General features: G+C 41.7%; 1 protein-coding gene across 1 annotated transcript; it reads left to right on the top strand.

Moving 5' to 3' along the window:
* Positions 1 to 25,330, top strand: LOC117525072 (immunoglobulin superfamily member 3-like). Its single transcript, XM_034186904.1, has 10 exons — positions 1 to 264; positions 2,888 to 3,262; positions 4,731 to 5,141; positions 5,265 to 5,669; positions 5,938 to 6,327; positions 9,881 to 10,255; positions 10,346 to 10,738; positions 10,848 to 11,258; positions 17,707 to 18,096; positions 18,211 to 25,330. The coding sequence occupies exons 1-10, from the start codon at positions 189 to 191 to the stop codon at positions 18,405 to 18,407; spliced, it is 3,423 nt and encodes a 1,140-aa protein (XP_034042795.1). The 5' UTR covers positions 1 to 188; the 3' UTR covers positions 18,408 to 25,330.
* The last annotated feature ends 825 nt before the right edge of the window (positions 25,331 to 26,155 follow it).

The raw sequence follows: 26,155 nt of genomic DNA, 5'->3' as shown, positions 1-26,155 counted from the left end.
ACTCGTGTGTATGTGATGCTGACTTCAGTTTTGAAATTTCAGGAAACATTTCAGACTTCCTCTTGATACACCTACAGGAAGCAAAAAAAAAAAACAACCCCACTTCGTGTAATTGTCTGTAATAAGACAGATGGGTTCTCATGAGCCCAGTCACATCTGCTGATGTGTGAGCATCGTGAAGGTTCAGGATGAGGAGTTGGCTGCGATCCGTCCAGAGGCTGACGTTGCTCTTTTGTTTGTGTTTTGAGCTACTTTTGCACTGTGGTAAGTCCAGAATTCCTACAACTTCATTGCATCCTGATGAATGATTATCATATTGAATGAGAATGTAAAAATGTATGTATATATATATATATATATATATATATATATATATATATATATATATATATATATATTGAGATAAGTGCAAAAATATATTCTAAGAAACATTTGTAAAGTTTATATATTGCATCCCAATCCATGTATATAATTATATGCTTTCCACATACATAGTTACTTAATTAAAAAGTCAGTTACAGCATTTAAACAGCCTCTGACTTTGTCTCTCTGTCAATAAGAGATCAAAAACAAGCAAACAAAAAGATTTCAGGGAGGCTTCATGCAGGTGTGTGGGCCTTGGGTTAAGGATTCATTCTCATTTTGTTTGTGTTAAATTCCAAACACATACCTCTGCCATTAACACAAGGCCAATGCCTTCACAAACCATTAGAGAAATCTATTCTGAACTTTTTGAAATATATTGCATGCACCGAGTGTGTACCTGTTCTTTGAGCAGATACACACACGGTGCATGCACTGTAGTTGAATGTGAAAATGATCTGAGAACTTCAGCGTTAATACACACAATTTCACTTAACAGTTTCGCTTTACACAGTAAGTTTACGTATGTGTAGAGTGCAAACTGTCTCATTGCTGTGGACATACATCGTTATTTCAATAATTGTAAAGACTCTAAAACAGTGCTGAGTAATGTGTGAAATGGTTAATCATAATTATGTTTTTGTGACAGCTAATTTTTTACACTTCCAAACAGAATATACAGTACTATGAAAATATTTCTGCCCTCTTGAAATTTTATTATGACATGAAATTTATTTATTTATTTTACTTTTGGTGGCTTTCCTCACTAGTCTCTATCTTGCACAGTTGCTCGGTTACTTACTCCAGGCAGGTTTACGATACAGCTCCATACTGTTTGTATTTCTTGGAACTGTTAATATATCCATCCCTTGATACGTGTAACTAAAACAGGCTCTAAAAGTGATAATTTAGTTGTGCTATGCTACAGTAGCTTATGCATGCCATTGTTTTGCATTGATATTTTTTATTTCATTTATCATGTTGTATAGCTTTGTTTCTGTGGGTTTAAAGGGCATCATTTTAGATATTTTAATAGAAAGAAGGCCTTTTATATGAATTGGATATCACAAATTTAAAGCTATAGGTCCTTTCAAATTTCACAAGACTGAGAAAATGTAGTTTCTACAGAAATCCAAGCGTTGTAGGTTTATTGTATAACATGTTGCAAAATTACAGCTCATTTTAATGAAGAGGACATATTTATCTGGGGGGAGATATTGTCTTTTCCTTCATCTCTGTCATTGCAGACATCTGTGACCCATCCATAACATCCATAATATTTCCTGTTAATTACTTATAATCCAAATGTTGGCCATAGCGTCTGATCCCTTGAATTTCTCCCCCTCAGGGGTTGAAATTCTAGATCGTTTCCAGACAGCATTTTTTTGTTTGTTTGTTTGTTTGTTTTTTGGTTCATATTGGCAATATCATATTATGAACCCCTTATCTAAATGTTAAAGAATAAACTTGCCCAGTGGCAATTGTGTAATTGCTCAAGGAGGCACAAACTTTTTCACATCACTGTAAATGTGACATTTGATAGACTCTCAAATTATCCAGATATTGTTCAACAATAGTGAGTTAAATTTTTGTGCTTGACGTGTCTATCGTGGGCATTTTATTTCCTTCAGATTGTGATAAACCTGGAAACTCATGGTTCTCACAGTAACTTTTATACACTGTACTCTACAGTACTTCTTATTTTCAACAAACTAGGCAAGTGTACCTGTGGACTTGAAGACAGTTAGGGCCACAGCAAACTGACATGTGACTCCAGTCACCTTGACCTGCACTCAAATGATTGTCTTCTGGCTGACCTTGCCAGGGTGATTCTGTGCCACTTTTGTCTAAATGGGTTTGAAAATCTAATGATTTGATCTTTGCTATAACAATTCTTTAAGGGCAATTTTGGGGTCAACCTTCGCTGGCTTACCAGGTTTGGCAGAAATCACCAAACAGACGAGGTAGACCAACAACAGGCAGGCAGATGTGACATTGGCCCCAGTGATTAACCTTTTCCAAATTTGACCTCTTCTGGTCAATTCCAGAACCCATATGTGTGCCATGTTTGGTGCAAATCAGAGTGAAAAATATCAAATTTGACCTTTGAGCCAGTGACATTGAATCCAGTAAGTGACTTTTGGCAAATTTGACTTTGCCTGGGCAGTTCCAGAAACAGACTCCATATGAGTGGCAAATTTGTTGGACATCAGAGTTAAAAAAAGAAAAAAAAAATCAGACTTTTGACCCCATTGAGCTTGATGACTTTGACTTAATTTTTGACCAAACAAACCCTTTAAGGACAGTTCTGTGGTCAACCAACATACACAGATTAAGTTTGGTGGGAATTGATCCAAACACCTTGAAGAAGTAGTGAAACAACCAAACAATCCTTTCTTTTACTGTTTTATTTCTCCAGTACTACCTTTTGAGGGAAGACTGGAGTTTAGCACTTGAGTCCAACATGCCTGAGACTGGAAGTCACAGTAACGCTGACGTATGGATCGACCTGTTCTTTTCACAGGAGAAGCCCAAGTGCAAACAGAAATACAGCCTGGTCCTCTCTACCGGGTGATGGACTCCTACCTTTCCATCTCCTGTGACGTGAGTGGCTTTGCCAATGCCCAAGCTAATAAAGAATTTCAATTCAGTTTTTTCAGTCTTCAGAATCCATCATTTCCGATTCAAATCATCAGCACACACGATAAGGACTTCACGTACGCCATGTATGGACGACGGGTGAGGAGCAAAGATATCACTCTTGAATACGTGTCTCCAAACTCAGTCATCTTTAAGATACAAAGGCTGCAGAAGAGTGATGAAGGGGAATATGAGTGTTCTATAGTCAACTCTGAATCTGTTTATTTTGGGGCCTACAGTGATAAGACGACAGTGAAAGGTAATTATACATTTATATATTATAAAGAATCATTCACTGCCCTTAAAGTTTTAAGCTTGACCTTGGCCTGGTCCCATTCCCAAGCCATGAAATCACAACGCTTTGTCACAGCCTTCAGCAAACATAACTCTCCACGTAGCGTACGCACATAGGCGAACAGCAGCAGGGAAATGGGAGGTTCTAGCAATTTGATGGTACTGAACACAAATTGGAGTCTACAGTATTCTGTATATGTCAGTTATTGATGGAGTTTGATTCCGATAGCTTTGATTGATTCATCTAAGTACTGGTCACAATTCTTTCTCACAAAATTTTAAATTTTGTGGAAAATATAGGTTCTTTGTTGGGAAATTCACCCAAAATGCTTCTTGTCCTCCTTCAGTTCCTGATATATTTTATTACTGATGGTTTTATTTGATTCATCCAGGCCCTCATCACAATTCTTCCTTGCAGAATTTTGTAATTTTGAGTTTTGAGAAGAAGAGAATACATCCAAAATAGGATGTGTTCCCATGTTGCATGATTGTTGAGAAAAAAAAATCAACAAAATCAGACATCATTCAAGAAAATTTATACTTTGTCATAACGATTTTGGAATAAAACCACAACTACCAGCAAAAATATTTACAGCTGTGTGTAAATTGCTGTTCCTCAAGACCTTTGACACGTTGCTGTAAACATTTCACCTGGTAGTTCAGGTTTCATTCAGAGCTATTTACACAATAGTGTAATTGCTCAAATGAAATTATTTACAGCATGCCATCATTTTCTTTAACTGCATTATGTGGGGAAATAGTTTGGAGAATAAACCCGGATGAACTGTACGTCATTGATGCTCTGGTAAACCTTTGACAACAAGAAGTGCCATCGTTGTGCACAAGTGGCGTGCTCACAGCCAGAGTTAGCGTAATTTTCCCTCAACGTCTCACTGAAAATAATGAAAGGTCAAGTTCGGTTTACTGTCTGCCGCTTACTGCCAACATGTGAAGACAGCTTAACCGTTACCCTGGTGGTCTCAGAATGGATCCAGAAAGGATCAGTAGGCTGTGGTTTTTCACTATAACAAGTTTCTACTTTCTACCAAATCATTTCATTGGTTAACATCAGTCAGCAATTCAATCACCTGCCTTTTTAGTCAGGAATAAAAAGCCTGACTCTCAACTGTTTCTGGAATCAGTTTGAGAAAACCACCCTAACTCTAATAATTATTTTAACTTTTAAATTTAATTTCCCCTTAGTTATTTCTGGCTCAGGCACCTGTTAGCAAACCAGCAGCAGGTGCACCTCTTGTGGTCCAACCCCCGCCTTCCTAATGTTTCTATATCTGAGTGTGGCGCGCCCACATGGCACGCTATACATTGATAGACTGACTCAAGGGCTGTGACAAAGCGTCAGAGCATTTGATGCCATAACATGTTGTAACTGAAGATGAACTCTATAATTTGTGTTCTTGATTCTAATGCCACAGTGATTGACAACTCCTTGAGAGTATCATCACCTGTCTCCACCACTCTGCGACACAATGAAGGTGACGCCCTCACTTTAAAATGCCAAGCCTCCAGCAACACCATCCAACACACCCACCTGTCTCTTGCCTGGTATCTCCAAAAAGATGGTGAAGACAATGCTCAGACTATCATTTCCCTGGACAGGGATTTCTCATTGAGACCTGGAGATGGGTTTGAAGGGCGTTACCAAGCTGGACTCATTGGATTAGATAAAATAGGAGAAGCCACATACAGGCTGACGATCGCTCAACTGGAGCTGTCAGACCAAGGCAGGATTTACTGTCAAGCTCAGGAGTGGATCCAAGATCCTGACCACTCCTGGTACGCTATTGCAGACAAAACTGCAGAGGAAACGAATGTCACAGCAAAAGGTTAGAAACAATATGTTATCATTGTTTTTTCTTTCTACTTACACACTTTTGATACAGTTCACAGTTTTTAAATTTGCAGAAATTTACTGTATGTTAAAGTGTTTATATTTTGCTCTTGAGAAGCAGTGGCACAAGACGAGTCCTCCTTGGTGGTGACCATCTCAGTGCAGAAAACAACTCTGCAGGAAGGGCAGGAATTGTCCATGTTATGCAGCGTGGACTCAAAGAACCTGGTGGAGAAGTTCTTCACCGTAGCCTGGGTCAGAGGGAGTGTAGAACTAGCTCGCATCGGTCCTACAGGAGTTCTGAGTGTGGGTCCAGAGTACAGCAGCCAAGAGCAACAAGGAGATCTCAAGGTGGCTCGGATCAGCAACAGAGATTACCGTCTCATTCTGGACCATGTCAGAACCCTGGACCAGGGACAGTATCTGTGTAGGGCTTGGACTCAGGAACGAGATGTAGATGGTGGTTTTACACCCAGAGCAGCCCAATACTCTAATGTTGAGCTGGTCAGCATCTTGGCAGTAGGTCAGTCTTACAGCCACATACAATTGCAAACATTCATTTTTTTTATCAGTTTTTACACAGCCAAGGCACAAGGCTTTGGCCTAGGCCTATAAACACAGTCTAGATGGAAAAAACTGCAGCCAGAATTGTTTTAAAACAATACAAGATAAGCCATTTTGGATGTGGCTGTTGTAATGTTATCTTCTGGCTTCTGTTTTTAAGTTCTCAACAGTTTTGTGTCATTTGTTGTCATGTACGTAGTGTCACCTTGTGTTTTCTCTTATAACAGAAAGTGGGCTCTCAGTCAAAATGGAAAGAAATGTAGTAGACGTTAACGAAGGTTCTAAGCTGCAGCTCACTTGCAAAGTTGAAGGAGCCAAAGGTCTGCTCTCTATCTCCTGGCAACGAAAATCCACATCCATTTCAGGGAGCGTCTTCACCGATGTCATCAGTCTGAATCTGGGAGGTGTTATGAGGGTAGCGGCAGGTTTTCAACAGCGCAGCATCACAGCAACACGTCCAGCATCTGACACCTTCACCTTAGAGATGGATGAGATCACACAGTCTGATTCAGGGGTCTATCAGTGCACAGTGTCTGAGTGGAACATGAAAAGCACCGGTGACATTGAAAAGACCATCAGCAAGTCTCAGATTACCACGGTTGCAGTCACTCAAATGGGTAAGAAAAGTCTCCGTCTATGTAGGTATGTTCTCATAGCAGAACAATTTGACGGGGAAAAAAATAGTGATGCAATCTACACACTGACACAACAGGCCCCTCTTAATCTGTTCTGATTAGATTCTCAAAAAGGATGCAATTATCTGTCGGTGTTGGTTCCACGAGCAGCACAGCTAAGGATGACAGACTGCCAATGTCTTTGCTTGTCTTTACATTTAAGTCAGGCTCAGTTGCCAGGTATGCATCGGCAGCTGTAATCCGTTATAGCTCAGGGCCGGTTGTTTTCTTAAAGTGGGTGATATTAAAGGATTATTAACTGACTGTGAGGTCTGTACGGGGAAGTATCAGACCAATGTCTTGTCGGTTCGGACCGAGCGTCAGCAAGGTCTGTGTGAAAAACACAGAGGTCTGATATCCCTGTACAGACTGGTTAACAGTTTTATTATATGGCTATTATACATATATATAAACACGAAAACGTACAGTGTCGCCTCAATATGAAAGCTGCTGACTGCTCGTAGTCCCATCTGTTCGCTTCACCTCCATGAAGAACTTGCTAACAGATGGTCCGGTCGTTAGCTGGTAAACTTTCAGTCTGTGTGTTTTTTCAGATGTGGTTTAGATATGGAGTACGTTCATGTCCGACTTCGTTTTTATAATCGTGTTTTTAGCTTCCTGGTTGGTAATGAAAATACGGGTTGTGGACAAATTGTCATGGAAACCAGTCTGGATATGGGAAAATATCCAACTGGTAATCGGCCAATCAGAGCGTGTGTAGCGTCTCTGCCATATAATATTAGGCCACACTATTTGTTCTCCGAACAAAGTGCATTTGCTGTATTACAAACCCAAATCAGAAAGCATTGGGATAGTCTGCAAAAGGCAAATTAAACAATACCCCAAAGTACATATATACATCTTCAACCGCTTATCCAGGATCGGGTCGCGGGAAAAACAGCCAAAGTGATTTTTACATTTGCTTTGACTTCTGTTTGATTGGATGCTGAGTTACAAAATTTAACACCAACCTACAATTGGGACGTTTAAGAATCAGATCTAATATGGACTTTGTTTTGTCTGCACTTTGTTCATTTGATCTCTTACTGTTAATATGTCCTAAGCAGGAGGCCACCCCTCTGACTCTGGTCTGCTTGAGATGTCTTCCTCAAACAACAAAACAAATAAAATAAATAAAATTACATTCAGATTTTACAGCAGCATGTGCTGTCTTCAACAAGACATCTTTTCCAGGAACTGCTATGCCTTTTTTTACTAAGACAAAGCGAAACCACATTTTGTACACTTTACAAAGGCATGGCTGTGGAAGGAGTAGTAGTACGGGTGCTAGACTGGCCTGCCTGCATTCCTGATCTGTCCCCAACAGAGAATATGTGGAGAATTCTGAACTGAAAATTGCAACAACGACTCTGGACTGTTGCACACATTAAGACATGTTTGCAGACATGCTTGCTGACATGCTTCATTCCTCAATGACAAAACATCTTGTGTTGCCAGAAGGAATGGCAACATTACATAGTGGTAAATTCTGTAGCATCCCAATGTGTTTTGTTTTTAATTGGGTTGCAGGTCTTAAATGCAGTATTGGATGTGTATTCATTCATTTTGCCAATCTGTTTCTTCTAATTAAGGTTCACTGGGGGGGGTGGGGGGGTTAGTGCAGGTGCAGACTTGTCCAAGGATGCAGATGGGTAGTGTAACTGGGAATCAAGCCCAGATTTACAAATTGGGAGCCCAACTCTTATCCCATTGAGCTGTCGTAATTAAACTTTATTTGCATATCTAAGAGTTAAGGGAGTCACGGATCACAAAATCCACAGTTTGAAGTGGATCACCATTTAGATCATTAATTCATTTTCTATACCCACTTACTCCAATTAAGGGTCATGGGGGCAGTCAAAGGGCGAGGGGTGGGTTACACCCTGGACAGGACGCCAGCCTATTGCAGGGCCACATAGACACACAACCACACTCACACCTATGGTCAATTTAATGTGTCCAGTTCACCTAATCTACCGCTGGGGAGGTGATGGTCTAGTGGTTCAGCAGTGGGCTTGAGACTACAGAGGTTCCTCGGTTCAAACCCCCCGTTAAGCTGGAAAATTACTAAGGGCCCTTGGGAAAAGTCCTTAATCCCAAAATTGTTCTTGGTGTGTAGTGAGCGCCTTCCATGGCAGCACCGTCGTGTGAATGGGTGATTGTGAGGCATGATTATAAAGCGCTTTGAGCTTTTGATTCAGATGGAAAAGCGCTATATAAATGCAGTCCATTTACCATCTCTTACCAGCTCTTGGAGTCCAAGACAAATTTCCCAAAGGGGACAGTAAAGTGTATCGTATCGTACCGTTTAACATGCATGTCTTTGGAAGTGTAAGGAAGCCGGAGCACCCGGAGGGAACCCACACAACCACGGGAAGAACACGCAAACTACACACAGAAAGGGTCAGGTGGGAAGCAAACCCAGGGCCTTCTTGCTGTGAGGCAGTAGTGCTAACCACTACACCATCGTGCCGCCCATGGATGAACACTGCCCAAAATGATTAGGCTATCCTGGCTTGTTTAAAATGTCTAAAATGAACTCTTCTCAAGCAGAGTGCAGATAATGACCATGTCTGCCAGAGTGAAGCTTGGCATGGTTGAAATATGGGCCTGTGGCAAGTCTGTTGATTGGCATTGTCCCTCGGACCAACTCGTTAAGTTGAATGTATGTGTGGAGGCATCATCAGGTGACAACCTTTCAGTAAGTGGTGTTTTGTTGCATTGTGCCCATGACACCAAAAAGGCTCAGCGGTCAGTCCGAGCAAATATTAAGAGGCAAAAGTCAACATTTAAAGTACATCGCCATTTTTACTTTGCTGTCTGACATAAGAGATTGTTCCAGTAGAACTATATGATCCCAGACCTCATACGTACCTCAATAAAGAATAAATTCATTTGCCCACAGACTGTGATCTTGTCTGACAGTGCAGGAGAACCTCTTATTCTCCTTATTTTAGCTGCTCCTTTTTGGGGGTCACCACAGCAGATCATTCTTCTCTATCTCACCCTGTCCTCTGCATCCTCTTCTGCCACACCAGCCACCTGTATGTCCTCCCTCAGTGCATCCATAAACCTTCTTTCTGGCCTCTCTGTTCTCTTCATGCCTGGTGGCTCCATCCTCAGGATCCTTCTCTCTGTATACCCCATGTGCTTCCTCTCTACATGTCTAAACCATCTCAGTGTCACCTCTCTGAGTCCAAGTCATATTAAAATGATCTGCATTCATGCTTCTCGACATAAATTAGCATGCTCTGAGCAACAGCAGACTTGATTAAAAGTGTTTTGGTTGCTCAAGCGTTGTATGAAAATGTGTGCTTAATGATTTGCTAAATGTTAATTATTAAAATAGTTTGCTGATGATGAGGTTTTAGTGTTTGCATTACCAGCAGAAACGGAACCATTTTCACACATTTTCTGCTATGAATGCTCACAGTAATGTAGTGATTGCATTCTGAAGTCTTTCCTCTTTCTAACTTGTTTTCTATTTCTGTTACAGAGTCCTTTGTGAAAGTGACTCTAATAAGTCGCACCAATATAGTGACTGTAGGGGACAACGTGGAGTTGAGGTGTCGGATACGAGGGCTGAACATGCCAATGACACTGATGTGGAGCCTGCAGCATGAAAATGCCTCATCCCCAGATAACATTGTGACACTGTACCCTAACGGTGACATCAGCTGGTCTGGATATTGCAACCGCTTCCAGCTGAAAGTGGAGAGTAAACACAATGAAATTGTGCATGTTCTGCTTATCAATGGTGTAAGCCTCAGGGAGGCAGGACGCTACCAGTGTGGCGTGTCTGTCTTCCTTGAGAAAAGATACAAGAAGCTTCCTCCTTCCTACCTGCTGGCTGTCATGGTGAAAAACCCAGGTACTGCAGTACCCGAAACCCTGCATCCTTCATATAGCTGCTGTTGACTGAAAAGTATAAAATAAATTCTAACTTTTGTATCTCTCTTAGTGAGCAAGCTCGTCGTGGCGTCCACCCCCGCTATGACAAAAAACATCGGCACTGACATTGAAATAAAATGCTCCGTTACCGCCGCAACTGCCACCTCCTCACGCTTTGCTGTCACCTGGCTGGTCCAGCGGCAAGCAGGCCGGGAAATCGTTGTCAGCTCTGACCGTGACGGCATTGTGACATTCGGGCCCCAGGTTGAGCTGAGCCGTGGGCGCCGGATCACCATGAGGCGCAGTGAAGGTCCTAATTTTGAGTTGTCTATTCAGAAGTCTCGCATCTCGGATGACGGCTCATATATATGCGAGGTGGTAGAGTGGCTACAAGACCCTCATGGTGAATGGTATCAGCTTGCACGGGTCTCCAGAACCACAGAGTTACAGATAATTGTGCCTGGTGAGTTTGCTGTGTTGGTTTTAAACTGAAAGGTGCTAAGCAGAAACATGTTGGTTGACAGATTCTTCGGTTGTTGATCACTTTCTCCTCTTTACCCCTTGTTCTCCAGTTAATGACTTCCATTTAGATAAAGCAAATCAGCAGCTAGTTGTCAGCGAGGGAGACGAAGTTGAACTGGAGTCCAAACTCACGTCGTCACCCAGCCCGTTTCTGTTCTACGCAATCACCTGGTTTTACATTGGACCTGAATCCACTGTCATCAGAGTTCCTCTGGTGAAGGTTAATCACACAGGCCTGATGTGGTACCCAGAGAACAAGAATCTCACAGGCTTGCAAGGGAGGCTTCGTCTCTCCAGGCCCACCCATAGTACTTTCCAGCTCAGAATTCAGCAAGCTCATGAGGGGGACAGTGGAACCTACCAGTGCCAGGTGGAGCAGTACCAGCTGAATGATGAGGGCGACTGGGTGCACAAAGCCTCACAGGATGCAGGTCCCATTACACTGCGAGTAAATATTACAGGTAATCCCCTCCTGTGGACAACACTGTAAAAGGCTTTGTGTGTATGTGTGTGTGTCTGCCTGCACAAGTGTACACTTTTATGACCAGTGGTGTCCATATGTGCAACTATTTTAGAGAAATTACAAACCACCACTTCTCCAATTCGTGTCTAAGTATTTGTGTATGTCTGGTAGAGTCTGCAGCCTTTGTTCTGTGTGGGTATGTCTCCCTCTCTCTGTTTTTCATATCTGGACTCGACCTTTTCTCCATTCCTCCGTGCATTCTTTCTAACAAGTCCTATTGATCTTTATGACTTTGCTGTTTTAATGTCCTTTGTCAGGTCAAATTTTAATATATGGACTCCAATTCACCCACTTTGAGATGTTAATAGTGCTGCTCTAGCGACATTACCACTTGGATTTTTTTGTTTTGTTTTTTGTTGTTTTTTTTGTTTTTTTTAGGATCATTGTGTTGCTGAAAAAAGGGAAAATTACAAAGTTTTCCTCAAGGTCTGACCTGGATTTTGCCGCATTGATTTTTGTGCTTTGAAGCCTTGTAGGGCTTGTATCAAAGAAACATCTCCACGGCATAATGATGCCATCATCACCATCCTTCACGGTGGTGGGATAGAGAGGTAGAACCCCCCCCCAAAAGGAAAAACAGGCTTATTATATAAAAATGTCTAAAATGATGCCCTTTAAACTCAGTGAAAAGTTATTTAATTAAAATTAAAAGAAATAAAAATCTAAAAGCCAAAATGATGGTGTGAACCAGTAAGTGCACTCTTTATTAAAACAGACGTAAACCATGACCTTTACATCCAGTCTTCTTCAGACAGGTCAGGGGATGGATGTGCATTTAATATGCATTGGATATGGTTTTGCTTTTTTGTTTTTCTTCACAACTCCAGCTTCATAGTGGAGTTGAGCAGAGAGGGATTTGCTTACAACAAAAGAGATTAAATCTAGGCTTGCATCTCTCATGTGCCTTCTGGGAAACTGTGGCTGAACTGTTTGTTCTTCTTAAGAAAATCCTTCTCTGTATCATTTCTTGATGAACCTGGGGAACTGCTGAAGTAAAATGCAAAGCGTGCACAATGCACGGTTTCTCCATTGACAGGCACAGAAACCGACAACATCTTCAGGGCTGTGTTGTCATTTTGGTGGCTTTCCTCACGAGTCACCTTCTTGCACAGTCACTCAGTTTTTGGGAACTGTCACCTGCGGACGGATTTATCATACAGCACCATACTGTTTGTATTTCTTAATAATTGAGGTAAAAATGAAGTTCAAGACATAATCATGGTCTTGGAAATGTTCATGTATTCATCCGCGGACTTGTCTGAAGGAGACTGGATGTAAAAGTGATGTTTTACATGTGCGACACTAAATGTGCACTTTAAAAAAAAAAAACAAAAAAACAACCTGTCAATGGGGCTCATACGTACATCTGAGGGTCCAAAGACAGAGGACCTCATGGTGTGCGGATACAGTAAGCAGCATGCATGGGAACTATGGATTAATTGCAGAATTTGCATAATCGTATGAAATAGAAATTTCTTGTCATGATGACTTGTGTTTAATAATTGCAGAAATGTTGACGCAGTTGCAGTAAAATCAAAGTGTGGATTGGGTTAAAACAGCTGCACATTCATGTAAAAGGAGCTTGTTTAAAAACAGTCGGCGTGCTGCAGGCTCTGCAAACGTCTGGGTCCAAACACGGAAAGGACAGCTCCAAAACATAATGAATTATGAAGAGTCTGTTTCTGCTTACTGTGCCATCATGAACCCCCTGGACTGAGCACCACACTCAAAGGGCAGGTGGAACTGAGAGGGCTCAAAGTCCACTGAGCTCCGGAAAATAATTAGTTTTCCCAACTTTTGCCAACTGTCTGTTCGGTGGGACAACTAGTCTGAATGGGTGGGACTAATGCATTTATATTTGTTACATAAATGAAGTTATTATTGCTACTTTCTCACCAGACAATGCAGACATACTGATCTTTTCGATAAAGGATTTGAAGTACTACACTTAGATCACCTCGGCACCATTTATGTTTTTTAATTGTTTTTTATAATTTTTACAAAAGCTGTTTTCATTCATTCATACTGTTCATCTTGCAATTTAAATAATTAAGTAGTTTATTACCCAAGGCCCAAATGCGGCCATTGGGTTTTGCAATGTCCAGCCGTCTGTCTGTGCTCAGCATAGGTCCAGTCCTTTTACTGCCAAGATTTCCAAATTCACAGGGAACATTCTTGGGACACAGACCTTGCACAAGTTCAAAGATGGTTAATTTTGACCTATTTTAAGAGGTCAGAAGGTCACATTTTGTTTCCTATTTTTGTATTGCACTGTATTCTGCATTGCAACCATCACACTCTATTTTTATTTTTCATATTTACTGCTTTCCAACCACGTGCCAAATGTCCAAGTCTAAAAATAAGTCCAAAGCAGCTGCACTTGCAACTATGGCAGGGATTAGCATTCTGCTGGAAGACCACAGAGCTGTGCTGTCGATGAACTTTAAGCTTTCTTTTGAATGATTGTCGTCCAAGGTGAACAGTGGCCAATCGGCGTGCATGACCACGGTTTACGCATCAGTTCTCTTGAATCCACGCACACTGATTTTGATCAGTGTTTGGACTAGCTCAAGGCTGAGTACTCTGCATTTTGAAAAGACAAGTGGTTAAAATCCAAGATGGCAGACCTGGAGGGACGCAGCAGAGGCCATAATGTTCAGATTGTAGGTTTTCCTGAAGCTGTTGAGGGTCCGTGCCCTTCTGGGTTTTTTTTTTTTTTTCTCTTCCAACTCCTCATCAACTCTTGATGGGTTTCTGAAAGTGTGGCAACCATGTATTTCCTATCTTACATCCTTGAAAAATACTGGACTTGACTGAAATGATTGTTGTGGGAGCATGTCTATATACAGTGAGGAAAATAAGTATTTGAACACCCTGCGATTTTGCAAGTTCTCCCACTTAGAAATCATGGAGGGGTCTGAAATTTTCATCTTAGGTGCATGTCCACTGTGAGAGACATAATCCAAAAAAAAAAAAAAAAAAATCTGGAAATCACAATGTATGATTTTTTTTTTTTTAATAATTTATTTGTATGTTACTGCTGCAAATAAGTATTTGACACCTGTGAAAATCAATGTTTCCTGTGAAACAGGTTACCTGTTAGAAATCAATGTGAAAATCTCGCAATACATGACCCCATCCATCCTCCCTTCAATACGGTGCAGTCATCCTGTCCCCTTTACAGAAGAGCACCCCCAGAGTATGATGTTTCCACCCCCATGCTTCACGGTTGGCATGGTTTTCTTGGGGTTGTTCTCATCCTCTAAACATGGTAAGTGGAGTTGATTCCAAAAAGCTCTATTCTGGTCTCCTCTGACCACATGACCTTCTCCCATGCCTCCTCTGGATCATCCAGATGGTCACTGGTGAACTTCAAATGGGCCTGGACATGTGCTGGCTTGAGCAGGGGGACCTTGCTGCCCTGCAGGATTTTAAACCATGACAGCATCATGTGTTACTAATGTAATCTTTGTGACTGTGGTCCTAGCTCTCTTCAGGTCATTGACCAGGTCCTCCTGTGTAGTTCTGAGCTTTCTCAGAATCATCCTTACCCCACAAAGTGAGATCTTGCATGGAATTCCAGACCGAGGGAGATTGACAATGATCTTGTTTCTTCCACTTTCTAAATAATCATACAAGTTGTTGTCTTCTACCAAGCTGCTTGCCTGTTGTCCTGTAGTCCATACCAGCCTTGTGCAGGTCTACAGTTTTGTCCCTCGTGTCCTTAGACAGCTCTTTGGTCTTGGCTATGGTGGACAGGTTGGAGTGTGATTGATTGAGTGTGTGAACAGGTGTCTTTTATACAGGTAACAAGTTCAAACAGCTGCAATTAATACAGGTAAAGAGTGCAGAATAAGAGGGCTTCTTAAAGAAAAATTAACAGCTCTGTGTGAGCCAGAATTCTTGCTGATTGGCAGGTGAACAATTACTTATTTGCAGCAGTAACATACAAATAAATTATTAAAAAAAATCATACATTGTGATTTCCGGATTTATTTATTTATTTATTTATTTATTTTAGATTATGTCTCTCACAGTGGACATGCACAAATTTCAGACCCTTCCATGATTTCTAAGTGGGAGAACTTGCAAAATCGCAGGGTGTTCAAATACTTATTTTCCTCACTGTGTGTGTGTGTGTGTGTGTGTGTGTGTGTGTGTGTGTGTGTATATATATATATATATATATATATATATATATATATAATTTTGGAGGACCTATGATTGGTATATCATATTGGGCAACTCAGTGGGATAATAGTGTCCTAATTTGTGAATCTGGGCTCAGTTCCTCAATTTGCACTGTTTGAGTCCACCCTGCTCTAAATGGGTACTTGTCTTAGGGCCCCTTCGCACATAGTACGAATAAGTACAAATCGGGGCTAATCACGGCGGAACCACAAAAACATCGAGCCGATAGGTAGGTGTGAACGATCCTGTTGTGATGGCGTCGTGCGAGCAGGAACACAGTGCGAGCAGCTGGGACATGGTGCACCACATTGTGCAGCTGATGTGGAGAATAAAATAAACACCAGCTGTATAATTAGTGAATATCACTGGGTTGACATAAATAAAAGGGAACACAATAAAGAACCCTGCGGTTAAATAACCCTGGTTAATTAAAAAATAAATGCCACTTACAGGATTCAAACCTGCAATTTACAAAAGCTCTGATTACCAGATGGAAACTTTACCACTGCCCTACAATCACTGTCTTATAACAGAAATGTGAAATGGCTAAAACCAACAAGCAGATAAATGTATTTTTTTTACACGTGTGTCTGTGAAAACACGGTACGTGTTCTGCAGCTGTGACATCCAGGACCAGAGATGTCTCAACAGCTCTTAGCAGCCAACCACGCCCCTGTCCATTCAGCGTACAGATCAAGGTGTCACTCTGTGATCAGATGAGAGGCACTTTGCCTGGGAGGGGGCGACACTCTGGCATGCCACATGTGTACTTGGCAACTTCACAGTCACGAGGGCACAAATTTCACCACCAACTTCAAAGTGATTGTCTGCTGACTGTTTTCTTACTGACATCGCGAATGGCCACACATTTTCTAAGTGCCAAGTGAACGGTGTAGATGTTTGTGTGTGTCACCCAGAATTTGGCCGACACCTGCCGCGGGAGGGATCAAATGGGCTCTCACAGCGCACACTCTGTCTTTCAGCCGCTGGTGTGTGCAAATAGTTGTAGCAACAGGTGTATGAGGCGTTGGAGGCAGCTACGATTTTACAGGTATTGCATACGATTCCTGCTTCATGCGCAATTCGTACTATGTGTGTGAAGGGAAGTAACCTGCATTGTATTGGCATCCTGTCCAGGGGGAGTTATAGGACCTCATTTTACTGAAGGTCCACGTGTGTAAAAATGTGTGCAAACACCATTGCACTTGCAAACACAGTGCATGCTAATTTATTCGCTGCACGCAGCAAGGACGTCTGTCAAGTCTGCAAAATAGTGCATTTTGCCAATTTAGCTTATTTGCCTTTATGAATATGTAATCTGTGTTTTGTCCACATGGGAGCACAAAATTTTGAGAGGAAACATTTAAATAGGTGATGTTGTCGGGCAACATGATTTAATCAAGGTCAAAAGTAAATTTATCAGGTGCTGATTGCCTCTGTATTTTGTGACTTTGAAAGCTTGGCATTCCTTGATTGCCTTTGACGTTGGTCTGTATCTCATAGACAAAAACACACATGCACATTTTGAGGTCTATGTGGGCTGACGCATGCATGTCTGTGCGCGCTCCTTGTGCATTCTGCTGGCGAAACACACAAACTACTGTGCATACAGAGTTTCACATTATGCCGGCGCACAGCCAACTGTCTGTGTGTTTCACAACTGTGCCTCACAACCTCACAGACTTCGAGCTGTGTGCGCTTGTTGGATCACACACGCACATCTGTGCGTGCTACTTGTGCATTACAGTGTGCATCAACATTAAATCAATAAAACATACTGCGATTCAAGTATCGAGTTGTCTTCTATGTATATTGGATCTGGATAAAGAGGTGCTTTGTATCTGCAACCAGTAACATAAGTGGCTGATTAATTTCATTTTGTGCTTACAGTCAATAACATGCTGCTGTCTGTCACATTACCACCTGGTATCAGTTGCAGATTTACTCTTAGTAAATAACTCCCAAAACTTTTGCGTTGCCCACACGTTTTAGCACTCGTTATCTGGGATCTTGGAAAATCAGGTCCTTAGACTCTCGTTCACTTCACATACTTGGGAATCTGAAAATAAGTACTGGCACCAACGAGCCTCAGTTCTTCTTATGGACAGTGTCTCTTCTATTTTTTTCATGCTATTTTCATTATTACAAGTTGTTTGTGTGTTCGCTGCACCTTAATTATGTTTTTCATTTTACAGATTCAAATCTTTCCATGTCCAAAAAAGATATGGAGTTGAACGTCAGCAGATCCGAGGGTTTCACCATCCCCTGTCACATTGCCGGACAATCCAGTCATGAATCTTTTTTCCAGGTCACATTCTTCCACCAGGAGAAAGAATCTAAACCACGCCCCATATTCACATCTTACCGAAACTCCACACTGCAAGACAAATCTGGAAAGGGTGGTCGGCTAAGATTTGCCCACCCTGTCCCAAACGAATTTAGTCTGGCAGTGCTGAATCCAGATCCTGCAAATCAGGAGCTGTATTTCTGTGAGGCAGAAGAATGGCTCTTCTCTCTCTCTCATGGATGGACGAAGGTGGCAACAGAAAAGTCTGGATATTTGACGGTCAGCGTCTATGCTGAAGGTAAACACAGCATCATGTGATTTGCTCGAGCATTAGTCATTTAAACCACCAGTTGGGTAACCACACAAAAGTTTATGTTCGGTCATAAATTGTCTTTCTTTGTCTTTTTTGCAGGGGATTTTGAAATGGCAAAGGAACCAGGCTGCAGCTCAGGCATCTGTTACATAATTTTGGCAGTTGTTGTGGTAGTGCTGGCCATAGTCATACTGATGGTGAAGATGTGCAACACCTCCAGAGGCAAGAAGCAAAGAAAGGATCTATGGGCATCAGAGCAACACCCTATGAATGACAAACCCAGTGTAGAAGAATGAAACAGAGAAGCAAAATGAGCAATCATGTTTTTAATTTTTTTGTTTTTGGAAAACATGCTCCATGTTTTCAGTAATAATAACAACTCATAACTAGTTCATATTTTTAATACCCAAGGGTAAGTTTATTACAAAGCTCAAGTTCAAAGTAGTTTTTTTTTTTTCAAAACACAAATGATTTACTGGTCATGCAGATGGGATTTTTGTTTTAAATGATGAAGCCCATTAAACTGGGAAACAAAACTTAAAGAGACAGTTTTCATCTCGCTGCCAAAATGCCTTTGCATAATCACTGCCTGCCGTGGACGGTTCAGCTGCACAGTTGCTGAACTTTGTGGGCTTACGTTCCAAAATGACTGCACTCTGACTGACAGATTCAGTTTTATTCAACATGAGCAGGATTCAGAGTATTGCGTGTGTGGAGGAGAAATACATGCAAATGTGGTAAAGAGCTGAAACTTTCCTCTCTCGCTGTGCAGCGATGAATCAACCAGGAAGTGCTCTGCGGTTCCGCAGGGCCACAAAATGTGGTCCCCAATTCTGCTGAGATATGCTATGATCTGTGCGTCACAATAGTCTCAAAGGTTACATTTATGCACTGGAAAGTTTTTTGTAATGTCGGCACTTACTGTCGTTTTAGATGAAGCATTTGCATTATAGTGAAATGTGAGCAGAGTTTGAATTATACAGTGACAATCGGAGGTCTGTACCTAATATCAGTTAGCTAGTGTTAGCTTTTGCTAACAGTATTAGTTAAACTGTAACTTAAGGTAGAAGTTAGAAACTAGCTAACATAAGCATTCATCTGTAGACACTTGGCACAGTTTACGAAGTAAAGCCACATAGAGACAAACATGCACGCACACCTACGGTCATTTTAGAGTCACCAGGTCACCCAACCTGGCTTTCTTTGAAACTGGGAAGAAGCCGGAGCACCTGGAGGGAACCCACGCAAACACAGGGATCACGCAGAGGATTGGATCAGGTGGGACACAATCCCTTGGCCTTCTTGCTGTGAGGCAACAGTGCTAACCATGAAGCAATCATGCCACCCCGGCTTCTGACATGGACGGTCGAAAGGGCATTCTACCTACACATCTGGGAATTTGGGTAGTTCCCTCTTCGCCACCAGAGGGCTGCTTTTACTGTTAGATACAAACAACAAGAGCCTGATAGTGGTGTCACAATGTCATAGCAGCATTTTGATGAACTCCCACTGAAACCCAAGCCAAGTATGAACAGAAACTTGATATTTGTAATGTAGATGTCTATGTAGGTTCAGCGGCCACTGGAGGGCTTTCTCCCCTTTGCGTATATCTGCAGATCAGCTGTTAGTGTAGACTTGGCTGGACGTCCACCGGAAATGTTCCCAGAATGTACCAGCTGTCAAGCTTCACTACCATTCCTGTTTTATCACATTTCGCTACCTCTGACGCTCTGTGGACTGTTGTTTATATACTTCAAAATGGCAGCGATCTGATAACGCCCACTGGTTTGTGGTTAACACCATGTTACCGTGTGGGGCAGGTCATTGGCATATAGACAGCTTAGACTTAAGTGATCCGTTGCAGTGGGACCGAGGTAGACAGGCGAGTGGTCCAAAAACACATTCCAAAATGACATGGTCCACTTTAAGTGTGTCTGAAGTCAAATTAGACGGTTCTATGTCATGTTTTTGCCTCTCTTTTTTGGGGGGGGGGGGGGGTCACGTCTTAATTAGTGGGGTCAGACAACTCCTCCCTAGTACTACCATACCCTCTGTAATTTGTGTAAGTACCTACAGTTAGATGTACACCAGCATTTCTCAAACTTTCATTCATGGGCCCCTTTGGAGAAACCATAATAATAAGGAAAACTGTTATTGAAAAAGTGCATGGTTTAATTAAAGAAGGTGTTTTTTCCCTGGATACAGTAGTCTGAAGGGCATGAAAGTCTTTGCTCCAGAGGTGTCAAATCCAGCTTCAGAAAATAAAAGTCCAGCCACATATTTGTTCCATCTTCCCAATAAACCAGCTGATTGTAATTAGTTCAGCTCAGCTTCAGGCAGGTGGATGAGCTAATTATTGGGATCACCTGTTTTAGGTGCACAGGTAGAAGCAACACATGGGAGGGCTTTTACTTTCTGAAGCCGTATTTGACACCTCTGGATGCTAGTCTGTCACAGGTTGCTTCTCCAGCCAAGCCTTTGTTGTTCCAATCATGGTCTTTTTTGACATTTCTCACGACCGCAGTAATTGCCGCTGTCACTGGGGGCTGTGTCACTCCCTTTATTTGCAAGAAATGAAAGTCTGGTTGCATTCGTTGGTGCCATGTGTTGCTGCAACCACCATTCTACAGAACTGCCCCTGGTCCTGGATGGCAACCACTCAGACAGACAACCAGTGCATCCCACCATTTGAAAGTAACCATCTATGTGCCACAGCTGTGTGAAACAGGGTGAAAACAGACGATACAACAAATCACTGCTGCAATATTAAAGTTGTACGAGTATATATATCCTTTACAGTACAAGCTAGCTCTGACTCCTACTAAAGTGACGTATGCAGACAGGTTAGGAAAAAAAGCTTTGACCCTACAGTACAGCCATGCGGTGTGTTCCTCCGGACATGATCCCACATCTTGATGATGATCTCACAGCTGCCCCGGTGTTGAGAACCACAGTGACTGGAAAAAGGCGAGTGGGACAGTCACACTTGCATATGGCTACTTTCGTGAGATGGGGACAGAATGGTTGTCTTCTTGGGGTGGACCCAGGGCTCTCAGCCCCAACACATGCTCCCAGACCTTCCAGGCTGCACTGTACGTGTATTTGATGGCAGTTACTGCATTTGGACAGATGTTACCATTCAACAAAAGTGGATGTAGGAGAGCAAAGCAATCACAACTACAGAACAATAGAGCACTCTTTGTCTTGTTCTGCAGTGCTCTTCCTGTCTCTCAGCCCTATCAATGTTTAACACCCCATCTGTGAAAGGGATTAGAATAGAATCCATTTGGTCCTCTCACTTTTGAGGGAACAGGCCTGGACACTCGATTATTCCCCTACAGAGAAAGGCTTTTGTTAGTGGAGTGTATACCAGTTTTGTACATCCTGAGATAAAACCAATAGTGGGGAACTTTCGGGCTGAGTGTAGTCCTTTCAGCCCCTCGGAGAGACGTACTGCTGTCTTTAGTCTTGGATTATACCAGTCCTTCACACTCTGGTGGGCTGCCTCCTTCAGAAGAGAATGCCGCCTCTTTTTAACTTTACTCTAATTCCCTCCCTTGTGTTTCCATGGCAATGCCTGTCAGAGCAAACAAAGAAACATTGAATTTGGGACACAAATCAATGCTTGTGTCTATGCAACAAATACTATAAAGCAAGAATATTCTAGAACTCGCCAACCGTGCAGATTGCATTAGTAAATGAATAATGAATTGCACAGGCTGAATGTATTTTTCAGTTTTCCAGATAGGAGTGAAGAAACTGAAATGTGAGCTTGAATATATATTTTTAAAATGACTAAAAATGGTGAATTGATTATCAAAATAGTTGTCAGTTAATTTAGGCAAGAGTTAATACTTGATTAATCACTGCAGCTGGAGTCACAATAACAACCCACTTTAAAATGTGCAGGTTAATCAGACAACACGTCACAGGTTTTTGATCAAGTCTGCAGTTTCCCTGCGGGCTGCAGGAGAGTCCACCAATCTGTGGACCGAATGTTCACGTCACTGCCATAAGACATCCTTTCAACCAGTCTTCCTCTAGGCCATGTGTAATCCGCCATCAGCCGCATCCTGCTTCATCACCGATTTAAGGTATTCTCTTTTTTTTCTAGATTAACTGCACATTTTAGTCTCCTTTTATTGTGACAACTCCAAGGTGCATCTATGCAATAATTTTGTTGTTTAATCAGAATCTTGATGTGCCACATCTGCCAGGTGCATTGAATTATCTAGGCAAAGGCAAAATGCTTACTAACATAGATTTTAACAAATTTGTGAACAAAAACTGGAGAAAATAAACCTTTGGTGCACATCAAAGAAGTGCTCGATCTTTTACTTGAACTCCTCAAAAATGAAAATGTATTTATGGTTTTGTTACTATAAATCTACTTACCGGGAATCTCGATAAGTTAGTGTTACAGAACAACATATTCCACTTTTGTCTGTCTTTTATGGTCATCCTTCTAAACATTTGCTAGTTGCTTGTGTGGTTATTGACTCCAGCCCAGCCGGCTCTAATTTGCCTCAATTTTGATGTTTTGCATTATTGTTCAGTTAATCTGAATAACTGGCTCATCCTGAAGTTGTTTTTTGTGAACTTTTGATTATCAAACTCTGTTTGTATCCGCCATGCTAGTGTGAGGAAACATGCTGATGTGTTATTTTACTTACTTTTTCAATGCACACTTTGTCCAAAGATTAAAATGATAGAAAAACAGGAATTGATGGTTCACAATTATGAGAAGAGGTAACTAATTCAGCAAACTTTGCATTGGGTTCCCAGACACTTTTTTTTTTTCCCCCATTGCATTTATTCATTCCTCTATTTTCATTCACTGAGAGCCATGGCACTGCAGCTGTTTATGGAAATAGGGCGGAACGCTGAACGGAAGCAGCAGCAGGACATCACATTGAACAGAATGAATCAAAAATGAGCTGAAAGAGACGAAATGCATGTTGTCCCTTCAGGAAGTCGTGTCAAATGTCCTGACTTGCAAAATGACCACATTGCACACCTGAAAATTTGAATAAATGACCCAAACAAACAAGTTTTAACTGAGAACTTTATGGCCCAAATACAAACCCAACTTTTATAATCTTATGACATTTGAAATAAAAAAAAATGTATAGAACACAATGCTAAAGTACCCTCAGCCATATGAGCATGTAATCAGTGAAAGTGTGTAGAAAGAATGACCTTTTGACCACTTAAAATAGGTCAAGGTTATTATTTATTATCCCCAATGGGGCAATTTGTTGTGCAGCCAGCAGAGAGAACACATCCATACATACATAGACTTAAACATAACGTGATCTTAAATATAACAAGAAAACTCACCAAACTGTGGACATAATAATACAACATAAACCAATAAGAAAAAACAAGTTAAAAATACTCATGATGGTGCTTAAAAAAAACTATTTACCGTGGGTATAAAAGAATTCTTGTACCTGTTGGTCTTACATCTCTTGGACACAAATCTAAACTTGAACTTCAATACTTGATCTTTTAACTTGTTAAAGGTCTGTGTCGCAAGAATGTTCCCTGTGAGTTTGAAGACCCTGGCAGTAATGGGACTAGAGTAATGCTGAGCACGGACAGACAGGCGCAAAGTCTTCGCAATACCCATTGGCCATATTTTGGCCTTGGGTGATGAAAACTGCTAGAGGGTTTGACACCCTACTCCCTGTACACACAATTATATTAATGTACAAGTAAATATACATACATATGTCTGTAATGGTGTTTTTGACTATGTATGACTTCGTCATATGACTTCTGAGCACGTGTCCAAAATGTCCTAGCTGTAGTTCCCTCAGCATGCAAGTGACACTCTGAGACTCCGTAAGTAACCTTTTATTTGATGCAAAGTCATTCCACTGACACCCAAGGATTGTCCAAAGAGACTAGTACCAAAGGCACCTAATCATCACCTTAGGTCACCGGTTCATGTCCAAGACTCACAACCATACAATAAGTCAGGAAGCACCAGGCTTGAACTTTTGTTCTCCTGCAAAGATCTCTGTGCAGTGACCTCATGACTCAGTAAGCTCTTCCTAGAGGCGTCTCAATCTCAAGGACTGAGGGCCCAGAGACACGAACATCACTGCCAAGATCAGAGAATGTCTCTACAAGTTCGAGGCTTTGACCACTTAGAGACACACTTCTGACGGCCGAGTCCAGGGAGTCATTGAAAGCCTGGATCTTGAATTATTGTTTAAACATTGTTATGGGTTCTGCAGCACCTCCACTGCATGGAGATGTCTCATACCTGTAGTACTACCCCTTAGGATTCGAGTCTCATAACTACAGTCACGTCCAACTGTGTTGGGACTCCACCTAATTAACAGTGTCTGTTTTTTATGTTAAAAAATATTACCTGCTTAATGCTTTCGATAATTCATATGATCTCAAGCAAAGGCTGAAATAAACCTGTGAAGAGGAGTCGCCATGTGTGCGTTTTCCAGCACAGTTACGAATGCAATTAGCCTTAATCCACCTTCCTGAACAAGAGGATGATGTGTCCTGGCAGAAACAGGGATAACAGGAGGCTGAGAGACACTCAAACCCATCTGCATGAATTATAAACTACTACTTCTTAAATTTGAAAGTCTTCTTTGAAAGAATTTTTTTGTGGTGGTTCTTCTCACCTCAGTTCTTTGAGTCTCTTTACTTATAAGCTCGACTCCTCTCGGGCTGTCACCTCCTTGCCTTTGATATTTCTTTTTCTCACAAGTAGAGGACACACACCTGACAGAATCACTTTCTGTTCCTCTCCTGTCTCCCTCTTTGCTTAAAAAATAATAATAATAATTCTGGTGTTTGCTGTTACCCCACAATGCAATGAACAACACAGAACAGATGGTGGACCTTGGACAGACAAACTTTTTTATTATTTTCAGTATGTTCTCAACACTCCAGCTCAGACCTGCGAGCATGCATTGGTGCTATGTGCTGCTGCACCACTGACCTGGATGGCAACCACCCTGGAGGATAACCAGCCCATCCTCACCTCTCTGAAGTAGCCATCTATCTTCCAGCCAGGTGAAACATGGGCTTCTCCTTGATCTTCTCCAGCCGCCGGGTGTCCTCACACTGTGACACCTGTGTGCTGGATCATGCACAGAGAAATGCACAGCATGTCTAAAATGTAAGTCAATGCTAAGCCTCTGCCTCAGCTTTATCTAAATTTTGGGTCTGTTAGTGAAACTTAGGTCTAGTGCAGGGTGGCCAAGTTCGGTCCTCGAGAGCCACCTTCCTGACACTTAGTTGTCTCCCTGCTCCAACACACCTGAATCCAATGAAAGACTCAAGTTCGAGGACCGAACTTGGCCACCCCTGGTCTAGTGGTTGGCGTTCATTTTAGTATTTTCTCTGCTTTCTTGTTGATTTAATGTTGATGAATTATATCTTAGGTGTGGTTTTTCCGGCCGACTGATTCTGCCCCTTTTCTCTCTGTCCGAGGTGCGGAGAGAAATACGCGAGAGTAGCGTCTGGACAGCGAGATGTTGGACTGACAGTGGGATCCCATGCCTTGCAGCAGATGTTTTGTTTTTTTTTCCAAGCTTCATAAAACTGTGTTAAACTTTGTAAAAACCTTGTAACTGTTAGAAAAGCCTAAGCAGAGGCTCACCCCTCTGAGTCTGGTCTGCTTGAGGTTTCTTCCTCAGTATTATCAGAGGGAGTTTTTCCTTACCACTGTCACCTGTGTGCTTGCTCTAGGGGTTGTTAAGGTTAAACCTTACTTGTGTGAAGCGCCTTGAGGCAGTTTTGTAGTGATTTGGCGCTGTATAAATGTATTAAATTGAATTCAGTTAAATTGAACGCTCTCATATCTCTTAAAACACACTGATTGATTAAAGTCCCTCTTTGCATGTTTAGTCTTATTTGTGCACAACAGAAACGTGTGTGTGTGTGTGTAACCTTTTTAACCTTTTCCTCTCCTCTAATTAGTTGCCTAATCACGTCTCACCACTAGAGGGTGCTAATGATCCCAGTGATTGACTCCTCCAGAGATAACAGGTCAATAAACGATGGGGAT

This window comes from Thalassophryne amazonica, chromosome 14, assembly GCF_902500255.1.
Source record: "Thalassophryne amazonica chromosome 14, fThaAma1.1, whole genome shotgun sequence".
NCBI classification, from domain to species: domain Eukaryota; kingdom Metazoa; phylum Chordata; class Actinopteri; order Batrachoidiformes; family Batrachoididae; genus Thalassophryne; species Thalassophryne amazonica.
The sequence above is the reverse complement of the archived record's forward strand: the minus strand, read 5'-3'. Positions and strand labels throughout refer to the sequence as shown.

Bases quoted from the DNA above. Each gene is read 5' to 3' on its own strand.
- LOC117525072 (XM_034186904.1), top strand. From the start codon at position 189: ATGAGGAGTTGGCTGCGATCCGTCCAGAGGCTGACGTTGCTCTTTTGT. The intron at 6,328-9,880 runs GTAAGAAAAGTC...TTTCTGTTACAG, and splicing joins GGTTGCAGTCACTCAAATGG to AGTCCTTTGTGAAAGTGACT. The intron at 10,256-10,345 runs GTACTGCAGTAC...TATCTCTCTTAG, and splicing joins TGTCATGGTGAAAAACCCAG to TGAGCAAGCTCGTCGTGGCG.